The sequence below is a fragment of the Trichoplusia ni genome, chromosome 10 (genome assembly GCF_003590095.1).
Source record: "Trichoplusia ni isolate ovarian cell line Hi5 chromosome 10, tn1, whole genome shotgun sequence".
Lineage (NCBI taxonomy): Eukaryota > Metazoa > Arthropoda > Insecta > Lepidoptera > Noctuidae > Trichoplusia > Trichoplusia ni.
Genome location: NC_039487.1, coordinates 3217928 through 3240722, shown reverse-complemented (window position 1 = coordinate 3240722; position 22795 = coordinate 3217928). Strand labels below are relative to the sequence as shown.

Below are 22795 nucleotides of genomic sequence, written 5' to 3'. Positions count from 1 at the left end.
ACTACATTAGGGAGATTAAAAACAAACAAATATTTTTAAATATCGGTCCTGCTTATGTAAATACTTAGATCAATTCAGCAGTTTAATAATATTTGTTAAAATCGCAACCACGGTCCCCTCTCCCTCACCTATTAAAGTCTTGCTAGTATGCATAATTAGACCATTACTTTTGATAAGTAACAAACGCACGGTTATAATTCAATAAAAAACCTTTTATATGAATTCAAGAACTAGTTTTATTTGCAAGTAAAAAAGATTACTATAAATGTCTTGATCATTTGGGTTAGAGTAAATGATGTGTAAAAAATCTAGTTCCGCGATAATGTAAATTGAAAACACAGTTTTTTTTTAATATAACCGCAGTTTACGCATCGTAATGTGATACATTTGCTACGTAATCTTACGTTCACTGTAAAATAACTTAATTGGTATCCTAACGAAGAGAAATATGTATAATATAATCTATATATACAATCACCTAAACTACTAATAACCTAATATAAAAGCTAAAATTACTAAGCCTGACTGGTAAAATTGACCAAATGACAGCTTTTTCTCGTTAAATTTAAAAATAATCATTATAATTGGTTCATCCAGTCCTAACTTATGCAGTAACAAACATTAAAAATCTTCGAATTGAGTACCTACCTCCTTCTCATCATTGGCCTAGCCTTTTCCCAACTATGTTGGGGTCGGCTACCAGTCCAACCGGTTTCAGCTAAGTACCAGTGTTTTACAAGGAGCGACTGCCTATCTGACCTCCTTAACCCAGTTACCTGGGCAACACGATACCCCTTGGTTAGACTGGCTGTCAGACTTTTTCAAGCTTCTGACTACCTGTAACGACTGTCAAAGATGTAGGAATAACAGCCGGGACCCACAATTTAACGTGCCTTCCGAAACACGGAGGAACTCGTTATGACAAAGATGGTCACCCATCTACGGACCAACCGCGTCAAGCATAGCTTAACCTGTGATCGAATCACTTATGCGGTTATAGCTTAGCCACGAGCTCCTCGTAGTACCTATCTCCTTCTCTCTTTTGAAATCAGGTGAAAAAGGACTTTTCACCAACCTTTACCGTCATTATAAAGTCGGCTACGTTCAACATATACTCGTAAGTATAACATAATATTATACAATAGTGCACTACAAACAACAGTAGATACGTGATTCACTGCAAGGCTAAGAATCTTCACGCAATTAAACTCATAAGTACACTCTAACTCGTGTTACAATTATTTTTTACGACCATGAGTTAGGTATTACAAGGAATAATTCAAGCGCATTTGCCTATTACTTCATTGCTTTTTTCTATTCTAAATTCATTTTTTACATAGCTTTACCTACACAGTCATGATATGACTAAATTTTTTCTTAGAAGTGCTAGTATTGGGCCTGAGTGCCGGCGTAGATTGCTGAACGTGGATGATTTGACTTACAGATAGAGCATAATTATTCTACATCCAAGAGATGTTAAGCACTAAAAACTAATGTCGCTATTTTAAACAGTACGCGAGCATTAACATCTCACACTATTCATTGTAAACACTTCCTCAAAGTTCATCGTAGTTCAAATCACGTATTATAAAGAGCGAGAGGACAATTCAATGGCAACTGGTAGCCGATAACCGGTTACAATACGGTATTACATGTGTAAACACGGATACTACGGAAGTACTATACTTCCGCGCCTACTTCCCTAGATATTTTATGTCAGTGTTATATTTTGTTGATAAACCAGCAAAAACATCCCCTAGACAAATTGTGTTAACAAATAATTATCGGAAAAGAAACGTATACATATCACTGATCCATTAGACATGTTGTTCGTAGACGTGAAAATCGGAAATGCTGTAAGGAAAAATTATAAAGCTTTGAACTGAACGCCCTCAGTCAAATAACATACCTACGGTTAGAAGGGATGGAAGTCGAAAAAGTCTGATTTACCTTTGCCAAAAATGTTCGATGCTCTTTTGTTATGTCTTTATATTCATTTATTCTACTTTTATTAAGCTAGTTTTTAGTAAATCACGGTTTTACTAAACACACACATGATGCGCAGGCACTTTTTTTTTTAGAAAAATGTCGTGTCATTCTGATAGTCAGACTAACGCGATATTTTGCTTGGCAGATTTGTAAGGGATAAGAGCTTAGGTCAAAGTGCGCAAATAAACGATACGATTAATTGCATAACGTCTTAAGTTATGGATTATACATACATATCTTAATCAAAATTTCTAAGTCATCGATGTGAGTCTAGAACACATCGTCCGAATCCGTGTCCATAACCATTGATATCATAATTATGGCCATAGCAACAATATTTTTATCGCTAAACGTTTTTTCAGACATTTATAACAATGTGAGAAAAGTGACAGTAAAAAATAATACAAACAAAATAAGCATGCACTCGTAAAACCAAAATCATGTGATTGTGATAACATTATACTACCTGTACCTTATACTTACCTGTTTTTACCAGATTTACTCCATTTCCACTGCAATTTTTTTTTCCCCTCAATCCCCCCTCCCCTCCCCTCCCCACGCCGCCATCAAAGGTACAGTGAAAATCTGAGACATTTAGTTGGCTGGTCTGTAGGAACTATCTTTGTCTGGTTATAGTAATAACAGCATACATGTTTACACTAAACCGCTTGGATTATTTCGTATCTTGAGCATAAACATGCGTCTTGCTTATCATATTGTATTCTATCCAGTTTGAGAAAGTCAATAGTCGTATCAATCAATAATATTGATTGTTGATAATAAATACGTAACTGATATTAAAGGTTAATAAATGCAATTGAATTACATTTAAACCTTCTGGAAATTAGCAATATATTGGGCTATGTATTGAGATTTTAATTTCAGATATTAACTTACCTTGCATGTATCAATTTTATTAAGCATAAGTATAAATACCAATGAATAATTTATAATTAATAGTTTAGCTTTATTATATTTTTAGTGCGTTCGCGTTAGTTTTATGTAGGTTGGATTTTCAATTATTTTCTCACGTATTTTAAAGTAGGAGCTGGGAATTAAAATTTATTTTTTATTCGCACTAAATTAAGGGGACTGATTGAGTATTTTACGTAAAGTGCAATAGTAAATTTTTTAATATACACTTAGATAAATTAATCGTTAAAATATCGTCGATATTTTGACCCTACATATCTGTAATTTAAATGTGTTCAAAGTATTTATATTTAAGCTACATTTGGGCGACAAATTCTGTACCGAAAAAAACACAGGCAGATGAAATAGGATTGAAACAAAATCTCTCGGGAACAAGTCCTGCAAATAAAAGAACAGTCAACAAGTTTTATGAATGGTTCAATTTAACATTATAAAAGCATACATTACCGTGTTTATTAAACATTGTGATGCAAGTTCCGTTCACCTGTCACGCAGTGCAACCTGCAATCTCTAGGTGTCGCCCTTCACTCCAAGATTGATGCAACACCGTATAATAATAGGCAGACTATCCGACCACTTTGGCTAAATTGCACCTTTATTATCTATGTTCCTTCCTACATGACCTTGTCTTAAATAAAACTAAAAATATAATAATGCGTTGTTCCATTTGTTCATTTTTGGTTAAGATTATTTTACTTCATAATAAAATGAATTTTATATGCGAAACGTGTATTCATAAATTAAATGATAAATTGTCTTCTTTATCATGTAACGGTCACATTATTTAGCATTACATTATTAGCGTATGAATGAAGACAAGCGTTGTTTGCAAATATTGTCTTGTTAACTTAACTGTAATAATATAAAATAGTTATTTAACAAGCTTTATTGGGCTTAAGTATGTACTTTTCATCTATAGATCATTATTCTGCGTCAGTCACAATTTAAAACTTTATTGGTTAAATAAAATAGAACTAAATTATTTAAATTAAAAAAGTATTAAACACTACCTGTGTAACACACAACATTTTAGAATTAAATTGTTAATAATACACTTATTTGAATATTTTAAACATTCAGTTTCATTGTATTTTTTCTTTGTCTGGTTTTATGAAATATAATAAAATCTGTAAAATGTATGTAATAATATACGTAATTAGTTAATTATAATTCTGAAATATATATTTTTGCATTAAACAATTTTTCAGTAGACAGCATTAGATTAGGAAAATCCTGAAAAAAAATCGATGGTTCACAGATTTTTACAACATTACAACCGTTCTTTACATAACATTATTTAAGTAAAGTAATTGTATAAAACTATGCAGATAATATACCAACATCATGAAACAAAAGAAACACATTATAAAAGCGCAAATCATTATGTTTGTAAACATTGGTGTCAATTACGTTCAGCACAAACATGAATTAAAACAACAGCTAAATTGATTCGCCTTATCTGCAATCAAGCGCAGTCTTATCTGGTGTGAAGAAAGAGAGATCAATGCTCCTTAACCTATTTTATGATAGATCAAGACGATAGTGGACGTGTTGTTATAGTCTAGTGTAGTTAAATACTATTAATAACTTAAATTACAATAATAATACTGGGCCCCAATTCTGCTATTTACAATGGCCGATGAATGAATGATAATTGGCTTAAAATGTCATTTTTTGTATTTTTTCCTGCAAAAAAATTGGAAATTCAGTACGGAACGGTACAATCAAGGTCAATACAATTAACTTCCAATTATTGTATTGGCAAAATGCTTAAGAGAATAGGAATAATTTCAAATTTAATCCAATTGCCATTCATACATCGGCCATTGTAAAATAGCAGAATCGGGGCCCTGGCCGGTGCGTAGTCCAAAGCTGGAAGGCCATTTTACAAAAAGAGAAGAAAATAAATTTCCATTTTAGCTCTCTTGTGCCATTTTCGGATTCCATTTTTAAATCGTGGTAGATGTTTTTCTTCTTCAATTGACAGTGATCTTAGAATGATTAGGTTTGTAAATACAAATGTGGAATTATTATCGTTGTTTTAAGACTGAAAATAGTGTCGTTTAAAACTCTGAAATGAATGACCAGTGAAAATACGCTAAAATTATAGGTAAAAAAATTAAAATCAACCAAACTCAACTATGAATACTTTGATTAAAAACGTAATCATCAAATTTACTCGTTCACCAAGGTTCATCTAAACATCTAAATTTGAACGATACTAGTAAAATATTTGTGAAAATGTGTCATTATAACAAGCTGATAAGGAAGCGGACCCGGTTTAAATTTACATTCATAACTCGTGCAAATATGTGACTAAAGTGGTATATTTTGTAGACGAATCTAAAATCTGGGATAGTTCAAGTGTTAACCGGAAAAAATATAAAGGTATTCTTTATCACCTGATCAATATTTTATGGTAGGACATGGATAAAGCATAATATATTGAAGTGGCCGATAATAACGTCACATGTCGGGAAAACAGGGTACTGACAAGTGACGTCACACGAGATTTCAACTTCTACCATAGTAGCGATAGAAGAAAAATAAGATATTCAAAATAAGCTACTCGACTGCACTTGTTAGGTTTTCTAGTCAAATAACCAATTCATGTCTGCAACAGTGTACCCAATAAAAAACGTACACTAGCCATCAAAAACTGTTGTTATTCCGTATTCTTTTTACCAAGTCTCTAGTTCAGACATTCCTGTCGTCCCCAGAGAGACGTGTGAATAAATAAAAGGGTCGCTCAACGTACTCTTTCATAGACTACTCAGCTATGCAAAGAGGCCTTAGGCCGAGCCACTTGTCTATGGCACCCGTTTTACCGCCTCACTATCATCCAATATAGATGCGTCTTGTGACTTGTGACTTGCGACTTGTGACAAGTAAATCACGTTTCATTATGTCTGGAAAAAAATGGTTTAGGTATTTATATGTACGAAATAATTAATTGTGAGAATATGGTACAAAAGGAATAGGATTTTTAATTAAACATGGAACCAAACATTAGCAATAGTCGACCGGTAACTGGCGTACAGTGTTAATTAAAGCTTGCAAATTTAATTTTAGAACACTATTATTTAAATTTATCTATTTACTTTAGAACTTTCGTATAAGATGTAATATTAATAAAAACAAAACGATCAACCAAAACCTTACCAAAAATCTTAATCAAGAACAATAAAATAGTCATAAAGCAGCATTTTGGAAAACAACAATCAATTCGTTACCAAATACAATAAGGAAACTCCATAAACGGATAGGACCTACTATCCTTGTTACTAATATTTTTTTCTTCTAAAATTTTTAAACAAGGCCGCTGCGACCTCATGTTAAAACATAATTGCCTAAATTCATAATCAATTTTAATCTTACAATTATAATAGTCGGCCTCGAGTATTTTTGATACCATATGACTAATTTATTAAATAAACAGGAAAATCAGATCTACTATCAAATAATAATAATAATTATCTTATTGTTATTTTATTGTAAGTAATCACTTAATTTAATTATAGATATATTTATTGGTACAAAAACATCATTAATTTAAATTATATGCTACGATGCAACTTAATATGCAACAACAAAAAATATGATGTATTGACAGGCTGTTGACAAATTGAGGCATATTAAAGATACTATAATAATTTGTCGTTTAACATAATATTTTATTATGTCATAGCAAATTACATCAAGTACTGTCATTATAATGAATAGCGTAGTATGTAAAGGTTAAGACTGTGAAGACTTTTGACGCAAACAGATTTTTGAAACAACTGTATTCGTATATCTAATAATATTTTTGACGACCTCCGTGGTCGAGTGACGTGAGCACCGGTTTCAAGGTGTCGCTAGTTCTGAGGTCCCGGGTTCGATCCCCGGTCGGGTCAATGTAAAAATTCACAATTTTAAATTGTCTTGGGTCTGGGTGTTTGTGGTACCTTCGTTGTATCTGAATTCCATAACACAAAAGTGCTTTAGCAACTTACTTTGGGTTCAGAACAATGTATGTGTTGTTGTATTTTTATGAGGTGCTGTTAGGTAGCAAAATAGGCTTTACTTCTTTTTTTTTCTTAAAACATACTAAACCGTACGTACGTACATTACAAGGAAAATTGCTAAGACTTAAAAGTATAGGATTTTCTTGACGGACTTATAATGCTGAATGCACGTATGTCATTTTAATGTTGCACCATAAACATGAAAAGTTTTAATTGACTCTAAAAAAACTAGTCAAAGCTGATATACCTTACTTATGAACATAAACTTGTCAAACTCGGCTTTGTTTTCTTTAAAAATTGAGAAAATATTTAAAAAAAATCCGTGAAGTGAAAGAAAAAAACAATCTTGCGCTAAAAAATAAACTCATCACTAAATGCTCTTTGCACTGGCAACAACATAATTATTCTAATGAAACTAACTTCTTGAAAAATCCTTATTTTTAAGAATTAACAATATATTTACTGAAATTAAATTTAGATTTTAAGATATCATTATCTCCAGAGTTTATGTGTCTAGGTTAGAGCTTAATTAAGAAGTCGTCCTTCGAAGAATCTAAGTCATAGAAACTTGCTTATAATTTCGTTATGGAATAGGAAATCAATATTAAGCGGTTGTTGTTGATCCTCAAGCCTTGGTACGTGACCAAACGAATATGATAAACAAAAGTTACTTTCATGAAATTTTCCTTCTAAATTTAGACCCTTTGTTCTTTCAAAATAGATTCCAACGATACATATTAATAACAAATCAAATATGGAACTACACTCTCATAGAAAAAAAAAACAATTAAAAAAAAACTGCAAAAGAAAAAAATATACACCTTAATTAACTAAAAAAACTAAGAATTAAAACATTTAACTACTTAAACCTACTAAACGTATTAAGTATCTTTGTTTAAGCTAATTACCTAAATATTTAGCACATTATCGGTTAATCAACTGATTGGAACAAATCGGACTTCAATTCGACTAATTAAATAAATCATATTATGCTTGCTGCTTTGTTTTCTTATTAACACAAGCACGTGGCAAATAGCAATACATTTTACTTGCCGTACATTTAATAAAGAAGAATTTTCTGTAGTAAGTAGGAGTCTTGACATAAGTACATATAATCACGCTTTAGTGCGATGATTTTCATTAATTTATGAGACACCGCAATAAACCTTAGCAAAGACAATGCATTTCTATTGCACCTAATTCAATTAAGTACCGAGTAAAAGAATTAATGAATGTGATATATGAATGTAAAAGTAATAAAACTTTTACCTTTATACTGACATTGAAATAATGGATTTAAAAAAGAGAGAATGAATATTGAATTTTATTTATTGTCATTTTAATCATACACATGTCGTTGACAACGGTAATTTCAGGTGAATGCACTGAACAATTTTCCCATCACATTGTCGCACCTATTGTGAACGAAGAGCTTAAGACTTTCAATGGTATTACGAACTGAGATTAGTAATATGAATAATAATTGTGGAGATGAAAATTGTTAGGATATATGCCTTTTTACTTTTTTTGTTTGTTGTAGTTGTATTTTGTAACATGTTCAACTGAACCAGGGTCATGTATAGGTACTTACTGAAGCATCCCTCTAAAGTTATGTTTTATAAATACGGCTTTATAATACGGCTATAAAAAAAAAACGTGAGCTGGTCTTAATTTGTGAAGGGGGATGAAAGCTCTTTGGTGGTGGACGTATATTTTTTGAGACAGTCATATCTGTTATAAACGAATATGGACCGAGTCGATCTGACAAGGCTAATTGTAGAGTTCTTGAAATATGTTGGAATAACAAACAAACAGAAAATTTTGCAGCAACAGTTTCGCTTCTCAGTCCGTATATTATAATATCCTTAATATAGCAAAGTTCCTAATCGGTTCAAACGTGCATTTAAATCCAAAACAAACGAACAGCTCGCCAAGCACGCGCACAACTGAAAATGCTCCAAAATAAATAATTTATCGTAATGCACAGCATTCATCATGCACGCTGCGTCGGAGATTGAGTAAAATAATCATATATTTGGATGTGGTATAGCCATTCGGCAATAAAGTTGGGTATATTTCTGTATTTATTGAAGTAATATAGAAATGAATTATTGATGAACATGTTAGTATTGACGTCCATGCCTACGCATACATTGTTTACAGTATAATGTTTAATTACAGAGTAGAAACACTATTGGCGATTTCGCTGAGCTATTTAGCTCAGCCGCATTCGTATGACGAATACGGTCACTTTCTTTCTTTATATACTAAATATTTTTTTACAACCTCATTTCTTATGACACCAGACATGGATTTATGAGATTAAACAGTCTGGATATACTTAACTTAAGAATTGTGAACATTATTACGATGTTACCGTTTTGTCATCGTTTAGCACATTTGCTAAATAACTTCCTTTTTAAATAACTGACGTATTTTTATGACACTTAAATTATGTTTCTATTACTTATTTAAATATTTTCATCTGAACAATAGATTAAGTTAAACAGCTAAATCGTTATTACGTGCCACTTACAATAAGCAAGTTGTTCAACACAATAACATAATGCTTATCGTTTTTCTCAGGTAACCATGTGAACACGCATGTCATTTCGATTCAAATGAAAATTGTATATTGTTCGAAAATTTATAAAAAATACGTAAGACGCTTACTAAGCCCCGCTGTTTCAACTGATTTTTTCTCACTTAGTCGTAATAGTTGTGTATTGTAGCCTTCTTCGATACGTAGACTACTCCTTCCAAAAATGTTTTTCCATTTTGAATCAGTCGTTTCCGAGATTAGCGCAGTCAAGCACGAATCTACTCAACTTTATGTTTAAAGGATAGATTACTCTCGTTGACGCTCCTTACGATATTTTCCTTGTGTTGTATTCTCGTAACGATTCTACGAATTCATCTGAACTAGATTTAAACAATCGGGCACGTCATTTTAAATGATGAATTAAATCTTTTAGTCCCGGTAGGGTCGACGCTCCGAGATCCGGACGTAGGACCATTCAAACTGAGATCTTTATGTAACGAACTATACTACAGATAATATAACTATAAACAATAAGACTCACGATTGATTCAACAGCTACTTGTGCAACTTGTTTTAACGTACTCCAGACTTACAATACCACCGCATGGATATTTTTTCAAGATAAATTTCGCATGACTCAATTCTTAAGAACAAGATTACAGCTGCGAAAATTGTTTGGAAGGTCTTAAATGCATTATAGAATAGATTATGGCTTTCTTTGACCGTTGACCAGCCAGGCTGTAATTTAAAATGATGTAGAGCAGACAAAAGTTGTTTCTTTTCAAATACATATTTCGGTCTTTGGTCATAGCAAACATTGCACTACTATTTCAGTATTTATATTAATTCAAGAATTGGCCAGCTCAAAGTCATGATCTCGATTGATCTACGCACCGGCTCTATGTATAGAGTCAGTGACAAAACGGCATTAGATCCTAATGCTCGCCAGAAGGGAGACGGAATCATTGTGTGGATCGACACTGACAGTTCAATGTTAACAAACCGGAGGGTCGAAAGGTTCACGATACGGAATTATCGGTTAAGGGCAAGCCCATTGCCAGGTCGGACTGTTAATCGATTTAGAACCGTCGCGTGTCGTACTTTTTAAGAAAAGAAGTAATTAGCTTTAAGTTGGCTTCTATGTTACCTACTACATGATAGCTTAGTAGAATCAATAGGATTCAGATGCTCATGAAAATTAATATAACAACAAGACATCATTTTTCGTATTTTCTGGTAGGTTGTTTGGTACGGCGCCACATCAAAGTTATTAATGGAAGGCAGGAACTAAGGTCACTGATTCCTAATGATTATTGATGCATTAACAATATTGCACCATTGATACTCACGAGTAACTAAAATTATTTTAAGTATGTAGTTATAACGAAGATTGATTACCTCTAATTATGATATATAGACTTATAACACGATCCCACGAGAAAACGTGTACAATCTTATACATCCAAAACTCCTTAGACGCGATTGATATTTTTTTTTTCTTAATGACCGTCGGCAATTTCAGTTCTTATTTTAAAACAAAACAGTACATATGTACCGTGTCATTTGGTTTTAAAATAACAGCATATTATTTGGCGTCTTTGTATGAGAGTGAGTAACCAGAACAGTGACCGAGTGGCAGCAGGATCGCGTCGAATCAGTTTCATTGAGTACGTTTGCTTCCGGAGTGGTCCCCCAACGCAGACGCGATCGTGTCGCCACACCGCCGCTGTAAGCTGACTCGAAATTATGCGAATTATTAGCACCGCATAACTCTGTAGTTGTGAACGAATGATTTGGATAAAATTCTAACTGCACGTAAAATGAAAAAGTTTTGAAAACGTCAGGCCCACTCATTGAATAAATTACCGTTTTTATAACCGTCATGTCATTACAACTTCTTCTAAAGGAAAAGTCGTTAATACAACCATTTCAATCAAAATGTTAATGAAAAAAATGATGCTTGCATAATGCATTTAAAACAATTGATTGGTCCTCAGATTACCTACAGCCAGCCAGTTCTATCAGCCACAGTCTGTTGTTTCTGGTTTTACGCGGATCAACTGTCATACGACCCGATCCTGACCTGTTGCAAAACCAGACTTCCGTGATTATAGGTTTTAGATTAAAAACTAACTCCCGTGCAAAATCAATCTAGATCGTAATGAATTCAATAGGAAATATTAAGTTTATAACGCTGCATGTGCAGGTATGAAATTAATTCACCATCAAAACGCCGGTTTTCAATATTGATGTAAGTACCTACTAAAACAATTCGATATAGTAACATACGCAATACCAGATTAATGGATACTAAAATAACATATTACTTCAAACAACTAAATGATTTAATGACTGCAAGAATAATGTAAATTGCAGCATGACGAACTGTACTATCGCATTACACATGAAATCATCCAGCATCTCCTACGTGTAGCAGTAAATTTAATTTAACAGGTCACTAGTTGGGTTAAGATGTGATCTATTGGACGACGAGTAGAGTGGAATCGTCACTGATTAAATTCGTTTTTTAAACACTAGGAAACTGGCCCATAAGAATAATTTAATTAATTCTCTTTTTTTCGTGACATAAATTGGAAGGTACTTACACAGTTCAATGTACCGCGAGCCGCAGTCACCGCAGTTTTTAATCACCGGATTTAGTCGCAACAATTCGCAATTGAGATATTGCAACAGAGCTTGAGAAAAACATAAAACTAGAAAGCAGGTCATTGTCAACTGATGTACTAGAATGTAACTGATAAAGTAAATAAATGCACGTATGCTTGATATTATTCAAACGAACACATTTATAATGGTCGAGACATTTCCCATGGTCATGGTCACGGCCGACAAGCCGCTCGGGCGCATTGACAGCAAATAAATAAAAAAAAATTGCCAAGTGCGAGACTTACTCGCATACGAAGGGTTCCTTACTATTTATCTATGAAAACGACAGAAAAATCAATTTTGTTATGTTAGAGCTTCCTAAAATATTTATTTTGATCGTCTTTGTTAGTTATTGTAAAGTACCAACTGTGTAGCTAACACGGTTTATGAAATACAGCCGAAGACACGCGAATAGACTGACAGACGAACAAACAGTGGATTCTTAGAATATCATCCCTAAGACTACGTAACCCGTGCACAACTGTATATATACCTAATTACCTACACAAGTCAGGTGTTTGATGAGCACGTGAAACAAAGATGCTAGTATATAATTAAACATGCTTTTTGTAAATTAATTTTTATTATGCACCGAAACTATAAAAACCTCCATTTGGTTTTCTTATAACTCTAACACGTGAGCGTTCGGTTTGTCGAATTTTGATTAGATTAAATCAATTACTAAAGTGAATCTGCCGAGAATATGACTAGTGGACCTAGTGCTATCTTTCCGACTTTTATTAATTTATTCCTTAATAACTATAATTTATAAAGACCTCTTTGTTTAAACTCTTTAATTAAAACTACGGGTAAAAGTCATTGGCAGCTAATTAAAAGAAAATTCGTTTAAATATTATCTTTACACAAATATATTAATAAAAAATCGCAAATCAGTGTTGCCGCTGCTGCGCGAATAGAACGCTTTCAGAGTTCAAAGATAGAACACCCGGAAATCATTAATTAGCTTCTATTAAGGAATGCATCACAGATTTAACACAATATCATTGGAATATAGGGCATGCGTAATTCAAGTAATCACATAATACAAGTTCCCGTTTGATGTAATCTGACTAAATAATGTCCTTAGTCACCACTTAAACCAAGACGTGTAGGGCAAGGGATAAACTCCGGTAATTTGATTAAATTTGACGATCAGTCACTACAGCAATTCTTATAATACAATGATTTGAGACCATGATTACATGTAGACTTGTGCGTGTACAAAATCGTTTTATGGCTAGCCTTGAAATTTCGGAATTTTGAAAAACCACTTACGGTAATTTATTTTATTATTACAGAACAATACCGCAAACTAATCTTAACAATTTTTAGCATATTTTGTCACGAATGTACAGCTGACTTCCTAGTTAGCGTTATCGGTCTATTAAAAATAGCATTTAATTTAGTTAATAGGTCTAGACGCTTAGTAATTAAATATTTCAGCGGCTTTCGTGATCGCTGAAACTAAGATTCGTTTAATTAATATTTAATTTGCACGCATTCCGCCGAGGTCAGTGGCTAGAGGAGTATATGTAACAGTTGCATGAAAAGCGATTCGTTCGTTGTGCTAAGTCAGCCATGCAAATCGCGATTAATCGCGTAATCGATATGCCCTCTGTCCTTGGCCCCGAATGCAGTCTGCTGTCCGCGGACCGAGATGAAGAATAATGTTTAAACGGATGACGACTCTCTAGTTTATTGTAAAACTACGCACGCAATTTTACGTTACGTCAGATGTTACACTGGAATTATTACTATCCGTTCAATACACAACCCGACCATTTCATAGCAGGTACTTATAACACAAGATTAAATTTAAAGAAATCTCTCACTCTTCACAACTTTCAAAGGATGCTAATTCACCTTTAATACAAAACAAACTAAATTAAAATCGCTCAAACCTTTCGGGAGTTATGATGACACAGACAGGCAGACATACCGACTTTATGCGTCGGCTTGTTAAAAGGGTTGAACGTCTAGAAGGGTATTTGAGTTGACATCAGTATGTATGTCCTCTTAAAGACCTCTTAAACCGTTTAAAATAATATTGTAGATGCTTCTTAACACTGCGTATGAAACAGATATGTGCTTGCTTTAACATTTTATGGATTGCAACTTCATAAATGAAGATCACAACATGTTCTGTAATGCGTACTGACACTTACATAATGTTTACAACGTTATCATATTTCTTGTTCTATTAATATAAATGTCATGAAAGATATAAACGATGGCAGCATTAACATTGATTCCTCAGTTGTCATTCGTTACACTTGCAATCATAAAGATCATTGTTAAGGCGCCGGTAGTGCTCGACTACGCATGCGTACTCGGACATAATTGTGAAGAGCGCGCGAAATGCTCAAGAAAAGCACGTGGCGCATCTAACTGAGCACGCGACCAACACAAGCATTAATTGAGCTTATAAAAGACATATCAACATTTATTATTAAACATCCGAGAATCACTGATTTTCTATACAAATTGTTTGAACGAGTAAAATACATAATTGTGACTCTTGTACTCTCAAAAAGTAGGCGCACTAAGGAATGTAATCCTTGTGTAGTTGAGGCATAAACATTGAAGTAACATGCACAAAGACACCCTAACTTAAATGAAGCATCCATGGATAACACAAATGCTTGTCCCACACGGGGATGGAACCCGCGACACGTCGCGCGGGTTTGGCGTAGTGACCTATGCCACTCGGCTATCCGAGCAGACAATTAATTACTGTCCGTGGATTCACGTGATCAAGTCAGGAAATGATAAACAGATAGGCGCCTTAATGATGCTTAAATAAAATGTATTCAAAAACCATTGTATAATATGACTGCTTAGATTATAAATTATCCGCCAAAGAGGCTCAGTTCCGTCCTAAAACTACACAATCAATTTTGTAATTAAATTACTTTAATTATACCACCGTGATTAAAATCTTAATGTACTTGTTATTTAATTAATCCCTTAATCACAGGCAGAGAACTCTTGCTTTTGATGCAACCTTGAGTCGTCGGAAGTAGTGCAGTTTCTAATGTGTTCTCTGAATACGTTCTGATATTAGTCGACTTCATATCCATATATCGATAAACAATTAAGTTGTAAAATAAGTACTTGCTGCTATGAAACTTAATTTGGTCAGGTTAGTATTGGATAACATACGTAAGACGCTTTTATTAGTTCGTGTTAAGACGATACAGCAAGTACTAGGAGTAATTAATCTCGTATATCGGCCGTACAGAAGAATTGGATGCTCGCATTACATGTTCGTGATAAATATGGTTTTACCTACTGGCATTAGGTATCACATATATTAATACTTACAGAGAAATATGGCGTAGATTATTATACCATTTTTTTATTATTACGTAATAGGAAATCCTGAGGATTGTAAATTCAGCAGAGTACAGATATATAGAGTAAATATATTTCTGCTAAAAAAAACACAACTGGAAAACCGAACGATATTTGCGGAGAAATGCAAATTTTAAGCCGTCGTCGATTCAATCCGTTTGATGCGATACGTATTGCATATTCCGATTTCAAACGGATCAAATCTAATTTACAGATATTTGATCCCTATCTGATAACATTGGCTTCGAAAATAAATGGCACAGAAAAATGTTGAAATTATCAGGTTTTGGCCATACCTACCCTTTTCACACTTTTGTTGTATAGTATATGCAAACTATCCACTACTACTTTTAAGTTAGGTACCATAATTTTATCAATTAACTAATGTGTTGTTTATTTGTTTCAGTAATCCCAAGTCAGGGAACAAATAAAGAGAAAAGTCGGACTTTATCGCCCGTGGAGGACGATGGACCAGACGTCGTGTCCACAGTCATTGGGAAGTACGGACGCTGGCAATTGCTCATGACATTCCTAATGTCGCTGTTCTCACTGCCCTGCACCTTTCACATTTACTTGCCTACCTTTACTGTAAGTATTTCTAGAAGGACTAGAATTTCTAGATTCCCTCAATATGCTCGTTACTTTCGGTTGCTACATCTATAGTTGTTGATTTTTCAGGCAAAGGCAACGAAATTTTGGTGTCGGCAGCCGGCGAATCTGTCGAGCTTACCATTAGCGGACTGGATAAATTATAGTCAACCTTTTGACAGCTGTCAAGTGCGGACGCTCACCGCAGATGTGACAGTACAAAATATTCTGGACCACACTGGCCCAGTCTCAGAAATCTTCACAAAATGCACGGAGTGGGACTACGATAGGTCCGAAGTTGGCAACACTATTATCTCGGAATGGAACCTCGTGTGCGATAAAGCTTACCTCACGAGTTTAGCTGAAGTTATGTTCTTGGTCGGCGTTGGCGTCGGCGGCGTTATAGGAGGATGGATTTCAGACAAGTAAGGACTTTCATCTTCTGAGACCGGTTACAGATAGTTTATGTTAATTCGTGATTCGAGAAATTGCTTTTTTATCATAAAGTTCCAGAAATGAAGACGAAATAACAAAATTTTCATGTTTATGTTTCAGGTTTGGCCGCAAGCGCGTTCTGATGAGCATGATGATAGCTCAAAGTGCTCTAGCCATCCTCTCCCTGTTGGTGCGGTCCTTCATACAGTACCTGACAGTGAGGCTCATCATGGGCTTCGTATCGGTGTCAGTAGTCTATGCCGCCTTTGTGCTCGCCGTAGAACTGGTCGGAGGGAAATGGGTGACGATTGCTGGAGTTTGCAACTTCTTCTGGTTGCCTCTGGCGTACCTCATTGTGACCCTGCTGTCAATGGCCATGCCCAATTGGAGAGACTTGCAATTAAGCTTATCTATTCCCGGATGCTTACTTATCGCATTGTGGTAAGATTTACTCTATACCTCTCGATAATTGGATAACTTATCACAGTATTTAGTAAATTATTTAGTAATCAATCAATATGATAATTATGTTATGTTAAGTAAAATGATCTATTTTAAATAATTATATGACCATTACAGGTTTGTTCTACCAGAATCTCCAAGATGGTTGCTCAGCATGGGAAAGACTCAGGAAGCTAAAGTGATACTGCAGAAAGCGGCAAAGTTCAATGGCCGCGAGTTCCCAGCTGATATCGACAAACTGCTCATGCTGTGCAAAACTGACAACACAGACGAAGGACCAAGTGTCATGATGCTGTTCAAAGGAGCTCTACGTAAAAGAACAATTTGCCTGTTCCTAGCATGGTTCTCAATGACGATAGCATACTACGGGCTATTATTGAACATCGGAAACTTCAATTTGGGAAATTTACACGTGACGTCGATCATTCTAGCTGTTGTGGAAATCCCAGCGATAGCAATAAGTATCCCTATACTTCTGAAGGCTGGAAGAAGGATTCCGATATTCATAAGCATGTTAGCGTGTGGACTTGCTTGCGTTGCGAGCGAACTTTTCTCAATAGCCTTTGACGACCAATGGATCATGATCGCTTGTTTGATGATCGGGAAGTTTTCTATCGGCTCTACGAATATGATGCTGCCGATTTTCACTGTGGAACTGTATCCGACGGTGGTGAGAAACCTTGGAGTCGGCGCCAGCCAAATCGCGGCCGGCCTAGCGCTTATTTGCATACCGTACTTATGGAAACTGGTAAGGAAATTTATAGTTGCTCGTAAAATATGCATTAGGATGTTATTTCTTAATCCTTGTACTGCTACAGTTTCGAAACATTCATTAACAGTAAATTACTAAATACATAAAATAATCCGGTTGGTTTTTCGATAATATAAATAATTTTAAGCAACCTGACCATAATAACGAAAACGAACATTAACAGAAACAACAATAATTCTATGTCAATTAATTAATTAATGGTAGAGTTTACTGGTATTATTAGAAAGATAAAAGATTATAAGAAGGCATTGGATACTCACTCCGGCCGATATCACCGACCTTTTTTTAAGCGGAAGGAAGTGTCATACTTCTACTGGCTAAAACCCACCCATTTTCCTTCATTTGCCCTTTTGTGCCGGGGCTACGGTAACTCTTTTGGACAATCCCCCGCTGGCTTCCCGGGGTCTCACAGACCTCGGAAGTAAACGAACCTTTTCTCATTTCATTTGCTGGAGCCATTCTAATAAAATTCTATTATAAATGATGACGGGATGGGACGGGATTACATGATAAGTATTTTGATAATTATCCTTTTGTTTACAGACGATGTTTAACGATCACCTGCCAATGGTGACGATTGCAGCGCTGGCCGCTTTCGGCGGTGGTATAGTTCTCCTACTTCCTGATACTTCGCGCCCGCAAGGGAAGCCCGTAGCTGACAATAAAATGTAAGTATCGTGGGATACTAATACCAATGCGAATGGCCGTATAGGCTTGTAGCCTATGAGTATAGTGGACACCTTAAAGTTCCAATAAGAGGTCTATATGTGCTCTATTTGTTTAGGCACTTGAAAAAGTGTTTTAGAGTTCTTTTTACTGAAAAATCCATTAGAAAATTTCACACGACTTAAATCAACAATAAAGATTAACAATCGCTGAAATATGTTAATCGTTTATTTATATGTGGTTGTGTAAAATTATTTCAATCATTAGTAGATTTTTACTTTTTTTAAGTATCTAACCAAATAAATTGATTAATTATAGAAGTAAAACATATCGGACCAAATGTTTTAAAGATGGTTAATATGTTGTAAATGTAGAGTTTAGAGAAGTTTAGTGCTGTTGTTGTAATTTAAATAAATAACTAAAAACAAAACACTGCCGTCAAATGACAGGCGTTAGCAGCACGTTTGTAATATGATTCATGTTCTAATAAAGATTCATGACAGTTCTCATTGATGATATCAATCACGTTGATACAAGGCATACTATACTCTTATACATAAATAATATGACATTTAGGTACCTATTTACATGTATCAGTACAACGAGGAGCGGTATGTGATCAATCGAAATCCTAACAAGGTAATAGTTCTCACGAGCTAGTCAACTATGTCTGACAATGTAACCTGATAGTAATATCCGTCTATTGAATTACCAAAAATAGTTTTGTCAAAATCCTTCCTCATTGTTTTTTAATTCTGTGGTTTGCGTTCTCTTGTAAAATGGTATTCGTTGAATGCTTTTAACTAAGGCTACTACTATTTCTTAAACAATAGGACATGATGTATTCGTTTTTACAAGTAATATAATGTATAGTATTTAAAATTGAGACTGGGCAGTGTATGTACCTAGTAATTAACAGCGTAAGTTGGTATTTTTACTGCAAGTTCTATCTCACGCAATTTTGTTTTTAATATCTACCTACTTATAAGGAGTTAGAGTAAATTTCAAGACAAGGTATCGTAAGGACAAAATATCTACAGTTTATTAAACGTAATGTTTATATGACCAGGTTTTAACCATCAAACCATAAACAGTTCAGGAAATTGTTAAAAATTATATCATATCCTAGTTATTGCTTTACTTGTTACGTCATTTAAGTTCCCGGCTTACTACCGTTGAGCTATTAAACGGTATTAGATTAATTACCTAAGACTATCGATTAATTTCTTCTGGTAGTAATAAATGCTACAAATGTCCTTTCTATAAATAAAACAAGGCAGTTAACTCTTACGATTGTCACAGTAACCACGCTTAACCCTGCACAACGGGATTTGCAACAGGGTCAAGGTGTGAATAATCCGTATGTCCCTTGTAGTAACACTAATTTCCGTGTACATTGCACACGATATTAAACTGAACTATATAGATATCTATATCAATAGATTAAAGCAAGCGCCATCTGTTATTCGCTACGTAAAACTAACGCTGTGTTTTGTTTACAGGCCTCCATTCGACAACAACTCCCCTTGCAACGGAACGTTCACAATAACTGACGACAGAGGTCACTAGCGGCGCGGATTGAAAAATTGTTACGAAAGTGTGTAAATAAAAACTTTGTGCTGTGTGCAATGGACAGTGAATAGTGAGATTATTTCGAATTTAATTTGCAATTAAGTAGATGTTCGAACGTGTATTGAATATTAACATATCATAGAAGAGTGATTAGGTGCCCTACTTCTGCGTAGGTTGCATGTGTTGTACAGTAATAAGTCAAAACAGTATCATAATATTAATGTCGTAGTTACCTAATTGTAATTAAGTAGCGTTACAACATAAGAGTCTATTTAAAGTAGCTGTAATTCTTAATTAATTAACAGTAGGGCTCTGAGCAATATTTTATTATCTAAGTATACATGTTTAACTCAAATGACTTCCCTAAACCATCAATTAAATAGGTAATATGTGTCAATTTGACGTTAGAGATAGAACCCAAGGCTACATAGTTTACTTAAGACGTAAATAAGAACATTAATTTGTTACAAAATATAAAAATTATGTGGATCAAAAGGTTTAATCGATATAAATGCAATTTCAACACCTTTCGATTTGTTCTATACCAATATATAGAAGTCAGATTTTAAAAACACGCAATGAGTTTCAATGTCTGGCTGCTATTTGGCATTACAGCAGTTCATTTATTCAAAGAAGACTAATAAAAAAGAAAGCAAGATCAAACAAATACTAATTGCTTTTTCGTAACGCTGTGTTACCATATTAAATCATAAACTAAGGTGTTTTCCTTAGATTTCTGTATTCTCATTCTCAAATAAGCACACGTACATTTTCCTTAACAAGGCATTAGTTTATTTAATAGTAATAAAGCATTAATTTTCTTTTCACAAATAAATTCTTGCTTCAGTGTTCACATCTCTATTTAATAGCCTATTAAAATTAGCACTAAACCGTCTCTTCATTTTCAATTCAATGCTTTAATTACCAACGCCTTCAAACAATAACTAAGTAATTACGTATTAAAGGCATGTTTGTTAGACGATGTGTTTGTTTACTAATCATTCTCACATTATTGCTTAAACGTAAACAAAACATCACACATTCTAATTTACCGTTATAAGGATGGTAATAAAATGGTGGAGCCATTAAATCGTAGCTATTTGATTTAATAGCTATTAAAATGAGTTACTGGGAATAAATGCATCGAAAGATTGGTACGAACAAAAATACTGGAGCCAAGAGGTAAAAATTGACAACAACCTTTTTTGTTTTCATTTTCGGACTAAAACATTTCTACCACCGCCTCTTAGCAACGATCAAGTTATTGGAAAGAGATGCCACGCTAAGCTTTGTAGCGAGCTCTCTCGCTTCTTCTATATGCAATAGACTTACGTAATAAGGTAGAAATATCTCTCTTAGCAAGTGTTTTTATTTTCAGCGTGTAAATCTAACTCTCTTCATTTGTACATACAAAGATCATTTTGAAAAATCTTTTAACTAATTTTCGTACTCTGCTTATTCAATTCGAGCTAAACAAAATTTACATAAAATTACAAAGCAGTCTACTTAATATACTAAATGCAAGACGTCTTCATTAAGTAGGTAATTGTTTTATAAACATTCTGTTATCATCATATTTTGGTCTGTTTATGTAATTATAATTTCGGCATCCGTTTTTATTTCGTAAATTAACGTTACATATTGTTAACACTCGCTACGATACAAATGTTGCTAGACTAAGTATGTAACATATCCATAATTATCAGTTTTAAATAAAACTCCTTTTTGTCAAGTTTTGTTTAGGTAAGCCGTCTTCTAATCCACTCTCACCTTCTTCATTTCAAACTCTTACTCAACTTTCCACACAGTTATTTTTACAATATCGGCTGGCAGCTAACGATGAGTTTCAAAAGATTCGATCAAGATCAAACTGCGATGTCTTAAAGAACCGCAAATTACGAAGACTTATTATTTTCAGTCTAATAAACTTTTTAATTTGTATTATGTAGCTAAATTGTCACAACTATCTCTGATTGTCTATTTAATACATTGTTTTGTTCTTGTACTAGATAACATTACGTGCGTGTACCGTTATTGCATGGTTATGTATATTGTTATTAGGGAAGTGTGTACCTGTATTTCTTACCAATTAGTTTATTTATTGCCTCTATAATAAGTAAGTAATTTTAATATGCTAAGTTATAAGTTTATTATAAGACAATGACCTATCGGTAGCTTCATTCTGCTGTTTAATGTAAAGTTACCATCAGTAGACATCAATGTTTTCATTAATGTTTGGCTTCTGTACTTATTTATAAGCCACGCTAAATACAGGCTTACATTTGAACAAAACAATTTTCGAATATCAATCAATGTAAATTTAGTGAAATAATGGTGTAATAATTCTAAAATAAACTAATTATTTTTAATAGATGCTCATTTATTGTACCCAATAGCTTTTATTTGGCGGTGATGGATTTGATGAAGTCGCTTATTACATAAGTATTGTATTAGTGAGGCAACCGTGATATTGAAGAATTGCTTCTTTGAGTGTGGTCACCGTAGCTTCGTGTGGTCGCACACACAAATTGACAGGTGGACTGCAGTGTATTATTAGTCGGGACATTGACTCCTGCGTCTAGGACGGTCCCTTGGTGGCCATTACAACACGCCGGTAACGGTGACGTGCCGCGCAGGCGTCATGCAAACGTGACCGGCGTGACAAACGCTGTGCATACAGACAAGTGGACATATTTAAGACGGATTTTAACGTCCTGCTCATAACTTACAACAAATAGACGCTTTAGCATATCAAGAACCAGTTACTTACTGACATTGATGTACATAGTTCGCAAAGAGTAAGGTGCT

General features: G+C 34.2%; 1 protein-coding gene across 2 annotated transcripts in view; it reads left to right on the top strand.

Annotated features, from left to right (window-relative positions):
* LOC113498250 (organic cation transporter protein-like) overlaps positions 1 to 22375 on the top strand; it is a 52060-nt gene extending 29685 nt beyond the window's left edge. For both annotated transcript variants that reach the window (XM_026878193.1, XM_026878194.1), the window contains exons 2-7: positions 15899 to 16080; positions 16171 to 16505; positions 16636 to 16956; positions 17095 to 17725; positions 18293 to 18417; positions 19918 to 22375. In XM_026878193.1, the coding sequence (XP_026733994.1) occupies positions 15899 to 16080; positions 16171 to 16505; positions 16636 to 16956; positions 17095 to 17725; positions 18293 to 18417; positions 19918 to 19984 (1661 nt within the window). In that variant the 3' untranslated portion in view covers positions 19985 to 22375. The remainder of the gene's footprint in view (positions 1 to 15898; positions 16081 to 16170; positions 16506 to 16635; positions 16957 to 17094; positions 17726 to 18292; positions 18418 to 19917) is intronic.
* The last annotated feature ends 420 nt before the right edge of the window (positions 22376 to 22795 follow it).